Source organism: Hyla sarda, chromosome 9 (genome assembly GCF_029499605.1).
Source record: "Hyla sarda isolate aHylSar1 chromosome 9, aHylSar1.hap1, whole genome shotgun sequence".
Classification (NCBI taxonomy): domain Eukaryota; kingdom Metazoa; phylum Chordata; class Amphibia; order Anura; family Hylidae; genus Hyla; species Hyla sarda.
The window spans coordinates 125,800,374-125,815,039 of record NC_079197.1 but is presented as its reverse complement, the minus strand read 5'-3'; the positions used below and the strand labels follow the sequence as shown (position 1 = coordinate 125,815,039).

Sequence of the window (14,666 nt, the reverse complement as noted above, 5' to 3'; positions counted from 1 at the left end):
TTTGTACTCTCCTCAAGTTAGGGTGAGCTGGTCCGGGCCATCTATGCTGCAGGGACCGTCCGATGGGGAGGATTAGTCATTCCAGGCTGTCCATTTTCACCGGGGGGGCCCTCTTCTCCGCGCCTGTCCCAGACTAGTGACGTTGCCTTGACGACGACGCACAGGGACGTTCATGCGCAACGTCCCTGTGCGTCGTTGTCAAGGCAACGTCACTAGTCCGGGCCCGGAGCAGAGAAGAGGGCCACCTGGTGAAAATGGACATCCCGCAACGACTAATCCTCCCCACCGGACGGTCCCTGCAGCATAGATGGCCCGGACCAGCTCACCCTAACTTCACGCCGAGGGGAGGCGAGTACAAAACAAAAGGGGGATGATTAAGGCCGCAGTGGCCTTCAACCTGCGGACCTCCAGAGGTTTCAAAACTACAACACCCAGCATGCCCGGACAGCCGATGGCTGTCCAGGCATGCTGGGAGTTGTAGTTTTGCAACATCTGGAGGTCCGCAGGTTGAAGACCACTGAGAAGGGATTGACAGGTGGAGAGTTCACTCGAGTATAAGCCGAGGGGGGCGTTTTCAGCATGAAAAATTGTGCTGAAAAACTCTGCTTATACTCAAATATATACGGTATATAGTCTCCACCTCCATAGAGACCTCCCTTTCTGGTCCCTGCAACCCCACACAAACCCAATTGAGGTCCATATACACTATTGTGCACCACATCAATGGCATTGTGTCCTAAAAGAGGAGATCTCAGTGTCAATATCAGGAGCAGCACCCAAACCTGCACTTCACCCGTTACATTACCAGTCTATCGTGAGACACATCTACTGAATTTGCTGCCGGTGGGACGCCCCATTGTATCTTCTTGGTTTCCCAGTGATACTTAAAGAATGCCAGTAATAAAGAAAAGGGGTCCGGCAACTCACAGTAAGACGCTAGCTGCTAATCGACACGAGGTCCATCCATGGGGCAGGAGGTGAGGGAAGCTCAGGAGGCGATTAACCGGTTGATTTCGTGCACATGCAATTCATCCGGCCTCTTCTCAGAGGCCGGATGAAGTGCATGTGCACGAAATCAACCGGTTAAACGCCTCCTGAGCTTCCCTCACCTTCTCCTGCCCCATGGACGGACCTCGTGTCGATTAGCAGCTAGCGTCTTACTGTGAGTTGCCGGACCCCTTTTCTTTATTACTGGCATTTTTTGTACTGCATTTATTCTGTCCAGGCACCACTGTTACGCAGGACATTCTTCATGTATATGGACTACCACTATACATTTTCTTGGATAATTGTGGGACCTCTTATAATTCTATTCATTGCATTGTTTAACAGACCGTTAGGTGCCATAGCCACCATCTTTTCTCTACTTTATATTATTATACTTAAAGAATGCTTTGACAACACCACCTGGGTCAGTGACTGTTCTTTTATTTAAGTCCATCTGGTTCGAAGTTCATGTTGTTTTAAAGAAAAGCAAAAATAACAGAACGCCAGCATATTGTCCAGAGCCAACAACATACAGGCATAATGCAATAATGTCTAATCACAAATTAATAGAAGGAAAACCATTAACCAACTCATCTTAAAAGGATCTTTTTCTGCACAAAGAAGGGAGGAAAGATTCTAAATAAACCTAATTCACCTGTAACTATGGATCTCCAGCTATTGTGAAAACTACAACTCCCAGTATGCCCTGATAGCTACATGTTGTCACAGCAAGCTGAGAGTTGTAGTTCCACAGCTTGCAGGCGGCTGGTGATGGTGTCAGTGTATGACCTCCTCCTCCTCCTCCTCGGCGGTTAATGATTACATGCGGATGAATGACTATTACAGAGCAGCAACAAGTATGGAGGCCCTTTTCTGGCTGGAGGGACTTTTCTGTATAAACCACATACATATTCTGGACAAACCTCACCGTTTTCTCTTTATTCAAGCCAATTTATTCGAGCTGCAGTATTGGGTATTATTTCCAAGATAAAAGACAACTTTACAGCATAATCGCAGCAATAAGTTACAGTGCGTTGCTCGACCACTACACAGTCCTCCTCAGAAGTATACAAATTAAGTCCTTATTTTTCCATTTTTATAAAGTCTGGAAGATCAATATAAATACTGCTCCAGAAAAGAAAAAAAAAAAAAAAAAAAAAAAAAGAGTTTACACCCCCAGACTCTGATGTTATCACAATGTTCTGTTCTATAGTCATCTGTAAAAATCGGTTCTGTATTCAGCGTTGCATTGCTTCTAGTTTTCGTAACTTCAGTGATGCGTTGGATATGAGGCCTGGCTGATTTTGATGGGGCTCTTCTGTTTCTGGGGGTTGGAACATTATTCGTCCCCGGTGATTGAAAATATAGAATGACGGGTGGTTCCTTAAAGTATCAAACGTCCTTTGAAGAAAAGAAAAACAAAATATGTTGTATACTGCACCACATCAGTGATAGCCCAGTATCTTTACGCTGCCATAGAGAGCAACTTGGATCCTCCAGATTCTCTTGCCAACAAAGTGCAAGATAAAATAACCCAGTTTACCTATGTTTCTATTACTGCTGCAAGATAGAGCGATCTGCAATTAGTACCATTCACTCTATGGCAGTGTGTTTTCCAACCAGGGTGCCTCTAACCGTTGCAAAACTACAACTCCCAGCATGTCCGGGCAGCCAACGGCTGTCCGGGCATGCTGGGAGTTGTAGTTTTGCAACAGCTGGAGGCACTTTGGTTGGGAAACACTGCTCTCTAGAAACCTGTTAGTTAAAGGGGTACTCTGGTGGAAATGTATTTTTTTTTTTTTTTTTTTTTTTTTAAATCAACTGGTGCCAGAAAGTTAAACAGATTTGTAAATTACTTCTATTAAAAAAATCTTAATCCTTCCAGTACTTATTAGCTGCTGAATACTACAGAGGAAACTTTTCTTTTTGGAACAGTGTTCTCTGCTGACATCACAAGCACAGTGCTCTCTGCTGACATCTCAGTCCATTTTAGGAACTGTCCAGAGCAGCATATGTTTCCTATGGGAATTTTCTCCTACTCTGGACAGTTCTTAAAATGGACAGAGATATCAGAGAGCACTGAGCTCGTGATTCAGCAGAGAGCTCTGTGTTCCAAAAAGAAAACCCATTTCCTCTGTAGTATTCACCAGCTGATAAGTACTGGAAGGATTAAGATTTTTTTAATAGAAGTCATTTACAAATCTGTTTAACTTTCTGGCACCAGTTGATTAAAAAAAAAAAAAAGTTTTCCACCGGAGTACCCCTTTAACATCAAAGCTGTATGATAAGCTGTCATCACTTTCATGCTGCCTGCACCACAACCGAAAAGTGAAGGCAGCTTTCCTAAGGATAAATCCCTGGATCAGTGTTTTAGCCCCATAAATCTAGTATCCATAACTTGTAATATCTGACCCCCCAAGTGCTTGCTACCCCCAAACCTGACTAATGGAAACATGCATACTTATTCCTCAGCTCTGAAGTGGCGTCCATGTCTTTAAACTCTCCAGCGATGTGTACTATGCCGTAGCATGCGACTACAAATGCCAGTAAGGTCTGTAGGACTATCTGCAATGGAAAAAAATAACATATTTAGGACTGCAGCAAACGATGCGTTTACCAGAAGCAACGTGGCATCATGGGAATAAACAAGAATAAGTCCGCAGATCCACCAGCCTATTTGCTCCCTTTATCTTTGGCACAGTTCCCCCACTGATTCGGTCTTCTTCCCATAACCTGATCCAGCACCAATTCCTCATGGTTCCCAGGACAGAGCCATACACCACCTTTTACACACAATAGGGGGACATTTATCATTGGCCTTACACCACTTCAATGTTCTAAATATCCCTGCTAATTTTGCACAACTGCATTTTTTGCGCAATTTTCAGAACATCTTTCAAAGTTGACGACTGTTTGGTGCACCGCACACCACTTTTTATTATTTGTGCAAGTTAAATTTAGAAGTAAATTTTTTTGCACAAAGCCAACTTTTTTGTGCAAACGTACGCCCCCTAATAGGACACGTACAATAGTGTCAGATGCCAGAGCACAAAACTTAAAGGGGTATTCCAGGAATAAAAAAAACAGGCCTTTTTTCTTTCAAACCTGCTGTTTGTCTCCAGGCTGGGTGTCGTTCTGCAGCTCAGTTCAATTGAAGCAAATGGAGCCAAGTTGTAACATCACACCCAAAGTGGAGACAAGGAGGGCGCTGTCTTTGAAAGAAAAAAAGGCCTATTTTTTTATTTCTGGAATACACATTTAAACCAATCTTTGAAGTCCCGTGCGCCTTTTTGGTAAATTTTGAGCAACTGTGCAAACAATACACCAAGCAAACGGGTAAAATATTTACTACCTTACAACCACAATGACTCCTTCCAAAGGCTCACCATGAGAGATGCCAGGACATGGAAAGGAAACAGCGCTTAAATGGGGCACCAAATCAAGTAGAGTATTGATTGTAGAGTAAACAAAAGGGGTAGGGTCCGGCAAAAATCTGGATTTTTAATTTTGTCTTTAAAAATTTGAATGCAATAAAAAAAATAAAAAAATTTTTTTTAAGTCTGCTTTCTTTTCCAGATTCAACACTTGGGGTCTATTCATACGGGCAGATTTTCCGCTTGTGGAACTCCGCTTGCCATCTCAAATGAAAGCCCAATAGACTTCTATAGAATTCCACACTTCTGAATTTCCACACTTCTGAATTTCCGCACCGATTCCACACAAGCCAGAAACCACCCAAGGAAGTGGAAGCGGAATTGGTGCTGAAATTCCGCCCATGTGAATAGACCCTTAGGGTCTATTCACACAGGCGGAATTTACGCACCAATTCCGCTTCCTTGGGTGGTTTCTGGCTTGTGTGAATTTTGTGAGGAATTGGTGCAGAAATTCGGAAGTGTGGTATCCCATACAAGTCTATTGGGCTTTCATTTGAGGTGGAATTCCACAAGTTGAAATTCTGCTGTGTGAATAGGCCCTTACTGTCCTTTTTTCATGCGTTCAGTATAGCAGCTCAGACCTAATAAATCCCAGAGATAGTTTAAAGGATATTAGAAGGGGTACTCCAGTGGAAAACTGTTTTTTTCTAATCAACTGGTGCCAGAAAGTTAAAAAGATTTGTAAATTACTTCTATTTAAGAATCTTAATCCTTCCAGTACTTATCAGCTCCTGTATACTACAGAAAGTTATGTAGTCATTTCCAGTCTGACCACAGTGCTCTCTGCTGACACCTCTGTCCAGAGCAGGAGAGGTTTGCTATAAGGATTTGCTTGTACTCTGAACAGTTCCTGACACAGACAGGTGGCAGCAGAGAGCACTGTGGTCAGAGAGTAAAGAAGTACACAACTTCCTGTGGAGAATACAGCAGCTGATAAGTATGGAAGGATTAAGATTTTTAAATAGTAGTAATTTACAAATCCGTTTAATTTCTTGGGACATTTTGGAAAGTTGATTTAAAGAAATAATAATAATGTTTTCCACTGGAGTACCCCTTTAATGATTGTTCTATTTTCCTTCCAATGTCGCCTCTTTGTTACCTACAGAGACGTTACAATTTCAGCTCACATCACTGCTCATATGTAAAAGTAAATGGCCTAACAAAAGGGAACTACTACTTACATCTATTGGTAACGTTTCATCTTCTTTTTCAGTCAATCTCATGTAAGAACGATCTGAAAACAAAAAGAACACGTTTCATATTATCCATTGTGCAGAATACCCACCAAGAAGAGTAGCATGTAATCTGCCTGATGTGAGGCATGTAAGAGGCCTGCAGAGATGGTGAGGATATAGAGCTAGGAAGTGTCCCCTGGGTGGGGGGCTACACTCATCTAGTCCTGTCTTCTCCGACTAATCTGTGCCTGATTGACAGTGCTCAGTACTACTCCCTAAGCAGAGCAATGACGCAGGCTATGCCTAGGCTGGGGGGGGGGGTGATTATAGCAGGAGAACACCAAGTAGTATAGCTCCCTGCCCAGGGGACTACTTACAGGTCAGCGGGGAAGATTTTCCACTTTATATCTCCCAGGGATGGTGAGGAAGAACATTTTACCATATACAGTGGGGGAAAAAGTATTTAATCAGCCACCAATTGTACAAGTTCTCCCACTTGAAAATTACAGGCCTCATCTTTTCATCATAGATATACCTCAATTATGAGAGACAGAATGAGAAAAAAAAATCCATAAAATCACAGATTTTGTAAGAATTTATTTGCATATTATGGTGGAAAATAACTATTTGGTCAATAACAAAAGTTCATCTCAATACCCCCTCCCATAGACTTGCATAGTGGGGGCGGGGGGTAAAGTTACACAGGGGCGGAGTCGTGATGTCACGACACTCCGGCCCCGTGGTCGCCACCCGTTGGTGGCGAATACAAGATTGCGGGGGTCCCCAGCGGTGAGACATCTTATCCCCTATCCTTTGGATAGGGGATAAGATGTCTCAGGGCCGGAGTGCCCCTTTAAAGAAGTAGTTACAGGTCTGTGAGAGCCAGAAATCTTGCTTGTTTGTAGGTGACCAAATACTTATTTTCCACCATAATTAGCAAATTTTTTTTTTTAAATGAGAATGTGATTTTATGGATTTTTGTTCTCATTCTGTCTCTCATAGTTGAGGTATATCTATGATGGAAATTACAGGTCTCTCTCATCTTTTTAAGTGGGAGAACTTGCACAATTGGCGGCTGACTAAATACTTTTTTGCCCCACTGTAGGACACGTTGCCAAGCGTTATACATGGCGAACTCTCGGCTGGGTTCACACTACATTTATTTCATATGGGGACCAGATCCAGGTGCATCTCATTCATTTGAATGAGCCAACTGGAGTCAGATAGTGATTCCGGTCGGCTCATTTTTGCCCAGTATCAAGTTTTCTGGCTGGACTGAAAACCACAGCATATCATGGTTTTCAGTCCGGTCCCAAAACCGGATACGGGGCAAAAATGAGCCGACCGGAGTCGCTATCTGACTCCAAATGGCTCATTCAAATGAATGAGATGCGGGGCCAGCTGGGATACAGGAGCGTCCGGTTTGCACAATTCCCAGCTGGATCCAGTCCTCGTAGGACATTAACATCATGTGAATGCAGCCTTCCCTTAACCCCTTAAGGACGCAGGACGTAAATGTACGTCCTGGTGCGGTGGTACTTAACGCACCAGGACATACATTTACGTCCTGTGCATAACCGCGGGCATCGGAGCGATGCCCGTGTCATGCGCGGCTGATCCCGGCTGCTGATCGCAGCCAGGGACCCGCCGGCAATGGCCGACACCCGCGATCTCGCAGGCGTCCGCCATTAACCCCTCAGGGGCCGGGATCAATACAGATCCCGGCATCTGCGGCAGTGCGCGATTTCAATGAATGATCGGATCGCCCGCAGCGCTGCTGCGGGGATCCGATCATTCAGAACGCCACACGGAGGTCCCCTCACCTTCCTGCTTCCGGCGTCTTCTGCTCTGGTCTGTGATCGAGCAGACCAGAGCAGAATATCGCCGATAACACTGATCTGTTCTATGTCCTATACATAGAACAGATCAGTATTAGCAATCATGGTATTGCTATGAATAGTCCCCTATAGGGACTATTCAAGTGTAAAGAAAAATGTTTTTTAAAAAAGTGAAAAATCCCCTCCCCCAATAAAAAAGTAAAACGTCCGTTTTTTACCCCCAAAAAGCGTAAAAAATAAATTTAATAGACATATTTGGTATCGCCGCGTGCGTAAATGTCCGAACTATTAAAATAAAATGTTAATGATCCCGTATGGTGAACGTAAAAAAAAAAAAAAATCCAAAATTGCTACTTTTTTTTAAATACATTTTATTTAAAAATAAATTATAAAAAATGTATTAAAAGTTTTTTATATGCAAATGTGGTATCAAAAAAAAGTACAGATCATTGCGCAAAAAATGAGGCCTCATACCACCGCTTATACGGAAAAATAAAAAAGTTAGAGGTCATCAAAATAAAGGGATTATAAACGTACTAATTTGGTTTAAAAGTTTGTGATTTTTTTTAAGCACAACAATAATATAAAAGTATGTAATAATGGGTATCATTTTAATCGTATTGACCCTCAGAATAAAGAACACACATCATTTTTACCATAAATTGTACGGCGTGAAAACGAAACCTTCCAAAATTAGCAAAATTGCGTTTTTCTTTTTAATTTCCCCACAAAAATAGTGTTTTTTGGTTGCGCCATACATTTTATGATATAATGAGTTATGTCATTACAAAGGACAACTGGTTGCGCAAAAAACAAGCCCTTATACTAGTCTGTGGATGAAAATATAAAATAGTTATGATTTTTAGAAGGCGAGGAGGAAAAAATGAAAACGTAAAAATTAAATGGTCTGAGTCCTTAAGGCCAAAATGGGCTGAGTCCTTAAGGGGTTAAAGTCCTGTAAAAGTCTGGAATTCTCTGTGGAACCAAAACCCTTAGAAAGCAGAGTGACTATTAGGCCTGGTTCACAAGACCGAAAGTTTTGCGGAATCTCGTTACAGTGGGCTCTCATAGACAGCAATGCATTTCCAAGCAGAATCCGACAAGTCAATTCTTTCTGTGGATTCTGGAATAGGGATTTCCTCTGCAGAAACATCTGCCATGTGCCCAGTGCAGCAGAATTCCATTAAAGGGGTACTCCGGTGGAAAACTTATTTTTATTTTAAATTTTTTTAAATCAACTGGTGCTAGAAAATTGAACAGATTTGTAAATGACTTCTATTAAAAAAACTTAATCCTTCCAGTACTTATTAGCTGCTGAATACTACATAGGAAATGGTTTTCATTTTGGAACACAGAGCTGTCTGCTGACATCTCTGTCCATTTTAGGAACTGCCCAGAGCAGCATATGTTTGCTATGGGGATTTTCTCCTACTCTGGACAGTTCTTAAAATGGACAGAGATGTCAGCAGAGAGCACTGTGGTCATGATGTCAGCAGAGAGCAATGTGTTCCAAAAAGAAAAGAATTTCCTCTGTAGTATTCAGCAGCTAATAAGGATTTAGATTTTTTAATAGAAGTAATTTACAAATCTGTTTAACTTTCTGGCACCAGTTGATAAAAAAAAAAAAAGTTTTCCACTGGAGTACCCCTTTAAAACCAAGGGTTCATGGAAAAAAACAAAACACTGCATTGTGTTTTTTTGGCCAAATGCAGAGTCCAGATGTTAGGTGAAAGTCAATAGGGAAATATGAAATGTTAAATCCACTTGGCATTTTTCCCTTTCTATTGGCGTTTTTGTATTAGCAGCAGTTTTTAAGTGGCAGCATGCTTAGACTTCCATGGGGGGGGAACGAACGAACCAGGTTTAACGTTGTTGTCCCCCCTAAGTCTTCAATAGAAATCCTTTAGTCACATAAAAAAAAAGAAATGACACAAAAACTCCATCTTGGAAGTGCACAATGAGGGGGCACTTTCTTGTGGCACTTTCTTCAGGAATAGATAAGTTGTGTGGAAACTATGAATCAATGGCTAATACATTACATTATGGTTCGTAATTACAGCCTTATGTCAAATCTAAAGACTGCGCAGACCATGCACTGCAGAGAAGCGGATGGGTGCAGAGCAATGCTTTATGGGCATGTACACAGCAAGGTTTTATTCCAGAAATATGTATTACTGTAGGTGGACCAGGGATTGGTCGGCTAGCAGTGACACCCAGCTGTATATGATGGATATATCTCCAAACTGATTCATTTCTGTTTGTAGGGGGATGAGGGAGACGCCCATTCTGCTGTATGTTAAGAGGTATCCGTCAGCATCACGTCAAACAAGGGAAGCCAACATATACTGTAGCAGGCCCCGGTCATTTCAGGGCAGCTTCCCGCTAGTAAATGCTAAGTTGACCGAACACAATAGCATAGCCTGCTGCACTATTGTACCCTGACAAACGAATACTAGTGGGCAGCAGACCGAAAAGAAATGGTACCCGCTTCGGTACGCTACAGTGTGCGCCAGCACCCTTTTTTGACAGGATACCAACAGATACATCTAACATCCTGCAGAAACCAACAAGGCCTTTGTAAAATACTTTATTATTTTGTATTTATTTATTGTCCTACAGTGATGTTATTGCCATTATGCTTTATAAGGCTGCATTCACACCACGTTTTTACAATATAGTTTCCCGTATCAGGTTTTGGATGAAAAACGGATTCCTCAAAACCTTACTAAACTGTATCAAAAAGTGTAGACAAATTTTAACCCATATACGGTTGAAAACCGTATATGGTTAGAAAAATGATGTCCGGTTGCAACCGTTTTTTTTAAGAAAAAACTGTATACGTTTTTAAAGGACAACTGTAGTGGTACACATTTATATATGCCCGGGCCTCAAAAACAAACAAAATAAACTCATACATACCTTCCTACGAGCCCCCTGTTGGTCCGGCACAGGCCTCACGGTCCGGCAGTGCTGACATCATTCCACTTCCTGGGGACGGGGACGCCGCAGAGCCGTCGGCTTATCACCGGCCGTAGTGATGTCCCGCCCCAGCCTGTGATAGGCTGAGCCCACTGTAATGTAAGGAGCTCTGGCCGGCTTCTTACATGACAGTGGGCTCAGCCTATCACAGACCGGGGCAGGACATCGCTACGGCCGGTGATACGCAGACGGCTCTGCGGCCTCCCCGTCCCCAGGAAGTGGAATGACGTTAGCACTGCCGGACCGTGAGGCCTGTGCCGGACCAACGGGAGCTCGTAGGAAGGTATGTATGAGTTTATTTTTGAGGCACGGGCATATATAAATGTGTACCACTACAGTTGTCCTATAACTTTTCACTCCATTTTGAATAAAGTTTCACTTGTTTGATTGAAATTCACAGTTCTGTAAGGTTCCCATTGACTTCCATGTAAAAAAAAAAAGTATACGGTTTAAAGGACATCTGCAGCGTAATGAACACTTATCCCCTATCCACAGGATAGGGGATAAGTGTTTGATCGCGGGGGGGGGGGGGGGGGGGGGGGTCTGACCGCTTGGACCCCCTGTGATCTACTGTACGGGGCCGTGGCTCTCCCGTGCAGGGGGCGTGCCGCCGCAGCATGACATTGCAGCCGGCACGCCTCCTCCATACATCTCTATGGGAGAGGCGGGGAGGCAGTGTTCCTGCCTCCCTGTCTCCCCCATAGAACTGTATTGGGACAAGGAGGAGACGGAGCTTCACCGTCGACCTCTAGGTCAACGCTACGCGCCTTCAGCACTCACTATGAGCGCTAATGGCGGCACCCCGTTAGGGAGATCGAGGGGGGTCCCAGCGGTCGGACCCCCCGCGATCAAACACTTATCCCCTATCTTGTAGATAGGGGATAAGTGTATACTGTGCTGCAGTTGTCCTTTAATACAGTTTTTCACCCGGACCATAAAACGTGTTAGACTACAGTTTTGGGTACGGATAAAAAAACTGGACAAAACCGTACAGGATGCAAAACGGACTAAACCGGATGATGCGTTTGACATGCAGTTTACAATGTTAAGTCAATGCAAACGGTTTTCTATACAGTTCCATATGGTTTTTAACTTGAAACCTTATACGGGAACTGTATAACAAAATCGTGGTGTGCATGCAGCCTAATACATACTATTCCACAGCACTGAAATAACTAGATGCCTGTTGGCATTACACTGACAAGTAATCTATTAGGATGTGCCTCTAATATGGCCTAATAGGCAGAGATCAGGCCTCCTGGCTGCCATGGTAACCACCAACACCCTACATTCCTGTATGTTGTGGGGTGCTGCCGGCCTCTGGCAAACATTCACATGTCAGGGTCTATTGACAGCAGCATGTGAGGAGTAAAACTGGCAGGATGGGCGCTTACTTTGATGCCATGGTAATAGCTTCTTTTTGTTAGGACAATAGGGGGGAGATTTACCAAGGAAAAATGGAGCAGTTGCCCATAGCAACCAATCAGATCACCTTTTATTGTTAGGAAGGCCTCTGAAAAAGAAGGAATCTGATTGGTTGCTATTCCTCTGGACGCTCTTCCTCTGCTATCCTGTGGATAAGCGATACGTTATTTTCACTGGAGTTCCCCTTTAAGAGCTGTTTGCCAGATTTGTGGCACACAAGTCACAAATGTTGGCACAAGCCTCTATGTGGCCCTGAATCTTGTACCGATCATACCACCTTTCTGCTTTCCACAGCCCACCAAATAGTTATACAAAAAAACCTGGTGTAAATCAGCTCGAGATCTATTCCAGCACTCAGAGCCACACGTGCCAATACTTTATATGTGCCCACTAAAGCTATAGCCCCTGTGTGCCAGTGTGCCCTCCCGCCACAATATGTATCACTTCCGATTCCAATGGTACCACACAGCCCTTTGCCCTCACACCAGCAGGACGTGGTCAGGCGGCTCCACTGCAGTGGTCTTCAACCTGCGGTTCTCCAGATGTTGCAAAACTACAACTCCCAGCATGCCCGGACAGCCGTTGGCTGTCCGGGCATGCTGGGAGTTGTAGTTTTGCAACATCTGGAGGTCCGCAGGTTGAAGACCACTGCTCCTGAATCTAAATAACTAATGTTTCCATTCCATGGAAGCAAGCAGAGGTCTTTAACACGGTGGTAAGCTGTAAGAATATGACAGCTGAGCCGTAGGATCGCCCTGTACTCTGCACTGCCCCCTATGGCCACTGTGTGTATAGTGCCCAGAAGACAATGCTGTAGAGCAGGCAGTCGGGCACTACCCCCAGTGACTCCAGCTGGCCTCTCCTCTCCCCTCCCCCCCGGCCTGCGAGGCCTGCCCCACTGCCGCCGCTTATTCCCTTCGCCCCTCCGGTGACAACCCTTCTCCTCCGGGGCCCACGACTTACGCTGAGCCGCTGAAAAAGCCGCGTGTGCCAAAGCAAAGAGCCCGACCCCGACCAGCCCTTTCCAGATTGAAGACGCCATGTCCCCGGAGCGCCTCCACTTCCAGATACTACCGCAAATAGCCGGCGGTCGCTGTCAGTGACGTCACACAGCTGAGACGGCGTACGTTGACGTTTGACGTCCTGCCGGCCAATCAACTGCGTGCGGATGGCGCCATATTGTGGTTGGCAGGCTAATTACCTGGAATGGAAGCTTTTGCAGTTGAATAAAAATACTTTCCTGTGATTTTGTTCTAGTCGTCCAGGAACATGTCAGGATTCATTTCCTTATACTATCATTCCTAAAGTGCTCGAAATAACCGAGCACAGATCTGCAATGGTTACACCTCTATGTAGGGGAAGTGCTGGTTGCAAAACTACAATTCCCAGCATGCCTTTCCATGACTGTAGTTTGAAACACCTGAAGGTCCACAGTTTGGAGACCACTGGTCTAGAAAAGGAAAACATGGCTGCCCTCTTCCAAAAAACAGCATCACCCTTATCCACAAGTTGTGGATGGTATTTCAGCTCAGTTCTATCCACTACAATGGAGACGAGCTTCAATAATCCTCTATGCCCCTTTAAATGGGGTACGAATAGATGGAAAAACAACCTTAGCAGCAGGCACTCAGGATCCCAGAAGAAGTAGTCACATTCAGGTCATAAAGTGGTAATGTGCAGCAACTTTATTGGATGTACAGCATTAAAACAATGACGCATTTCGGGGTGAAACTACCCCTTCATCAGATTTGCAGTGGTGTACCACAGCTAATCTGTTCTGGCAAAAATCAGTTCTGGCAATTTTTTACATTTACACCATTCACTGTGCAGTTTTGTTAGCATTATAAAGGTTTCTGCACATGGCAATACCAAATATGTTTATGGTCATTTTTGTTTACATTCTTTTTTTTTTTTTTTAAATGGGAAAAGGGGGAGACTTGAATTTTGAATAGAGGAGGGGCTTATTTATATATACTTAAAAAAATCTATTTTATTTACTTTATATTTTTTTGTAAAAAAAAAAAAAGAAGTCAGTCCCAATAGGGGACTATTATAAGCAATCTTTGAATTGCTTACACTGTTCAATGCTATACTATAGCATATAATTGATCAGTGCTATTGGGGTTCTGCTAGTAAAGTCCACCTTTGGCAGACTGTATTTAAAAAAAGACACAGAGCAGCATGGAGGTAAGCAGGAGACCTGGAAGGTCGGGACCACTGCACTATACAAGGAAGGTCCCGATTAGATTTCTTAACCCACTGACAACTGTCATTTGGACTTTAAATGGGCACTGTCAGATACAAAAACTTTTGATATGTTGTAAAGCATGTATAACCAATAGGTTTTGCAATTGCTTTCATTAGAAAATATTCAGTATTTCATACTGAAAAAGCCAGTCAAACAACTGCCCCCCTGCCTGCTTGGACATATACTGGTCCTGCTGTGTCCATGCGTCATCACCTATGTCATGGACACACTTCCTTGATTGACAGCTGTGAGCGCAGGGATCACAGCTGGAGGAAAAATCCTCCTACTGTCAGCTTGTGTCCCGCTACTGTCAGTGAGGACAAGCTGGGAGTTATAGTTTTGCTAATGTTAGGGGAGATGTGAGCAGACAGCATACTGGGGGAGGGGGCGGAGACCTGCACAGTGAGGCCACGCCCCCTCCCTTTGAGAGGAATTCAGACTAGTGAGCTAAATTAAAAGAGTGATATATATATATATATATATATATATATATATATATATATATATATATAAAAATTTGTTGGATCTGACAGGTACGCTTTAAGATGCCATGATCAGCATTGATAACAGCATCTTAAAG

At 43.7% G+C, this 14,666-nt stretch overlaps 1 protein-coding gene across 1 annotated transcript; it reads right to left on the bottom strand.

Annotated features, from left to right (window-relative positions):
* Nucleotides 1-1,411: 1,411 nt before the first annotated feature.
* MMGT1 (membrane magnesium transporter 1) lies at nt 1,412-12,960 on the bottom strand. Its single transcript, XM_056539666.1, has 4 exons — nt 12,802-12,960; nt 5,603-5,655; nt 3,449-3,552; nt 1,412-2,388 (listed from the first exon to the last, which is right to left on the bottom strand). The coding sequence occupies exons 1-4, from the start codon at nt 12,878-12,880 to the stop codon at nt 2,226-2,228; spliced, it is 399 nt and encodes a 132-aa protein (XP_056395641.1). The 5' UTR covers nt 12,881-12,960; the 3' UTR covers nt 1,412-2,225.
* Between the last annotated feature and the right edge of the window lie 1,706 nt (nt 12,961-14,666).

What these genes read in the sequence shown, in the direction of transcription:
- MMGT1 (XM_056539666.1), bottom strand. Translation starts at nt 12,880, where the DNA reads ATGGCGTCTTCAATCTGGAAAGGGCTGGTCGGGGTCGGGCTCTTTGCT. An exon ending in GGCTTTTTCAGCGGCTCAGC is followed by an intron (nt 5,656 to 12,801) that starts GTAAGTCGTGGG and finishes TTTTGTTTTCAG; the next exon opens with ATCGTTCTTACATGAGATTG. An exon ending in ATGAAACGTTACCAATAGAT is followed by an intron (nt 3,553 to 5,602) that starts GTAAGTAGTAGT and finishes TTTCCATTGCAG; the next exon opens with ATAGTCCTACAGACCTTACT.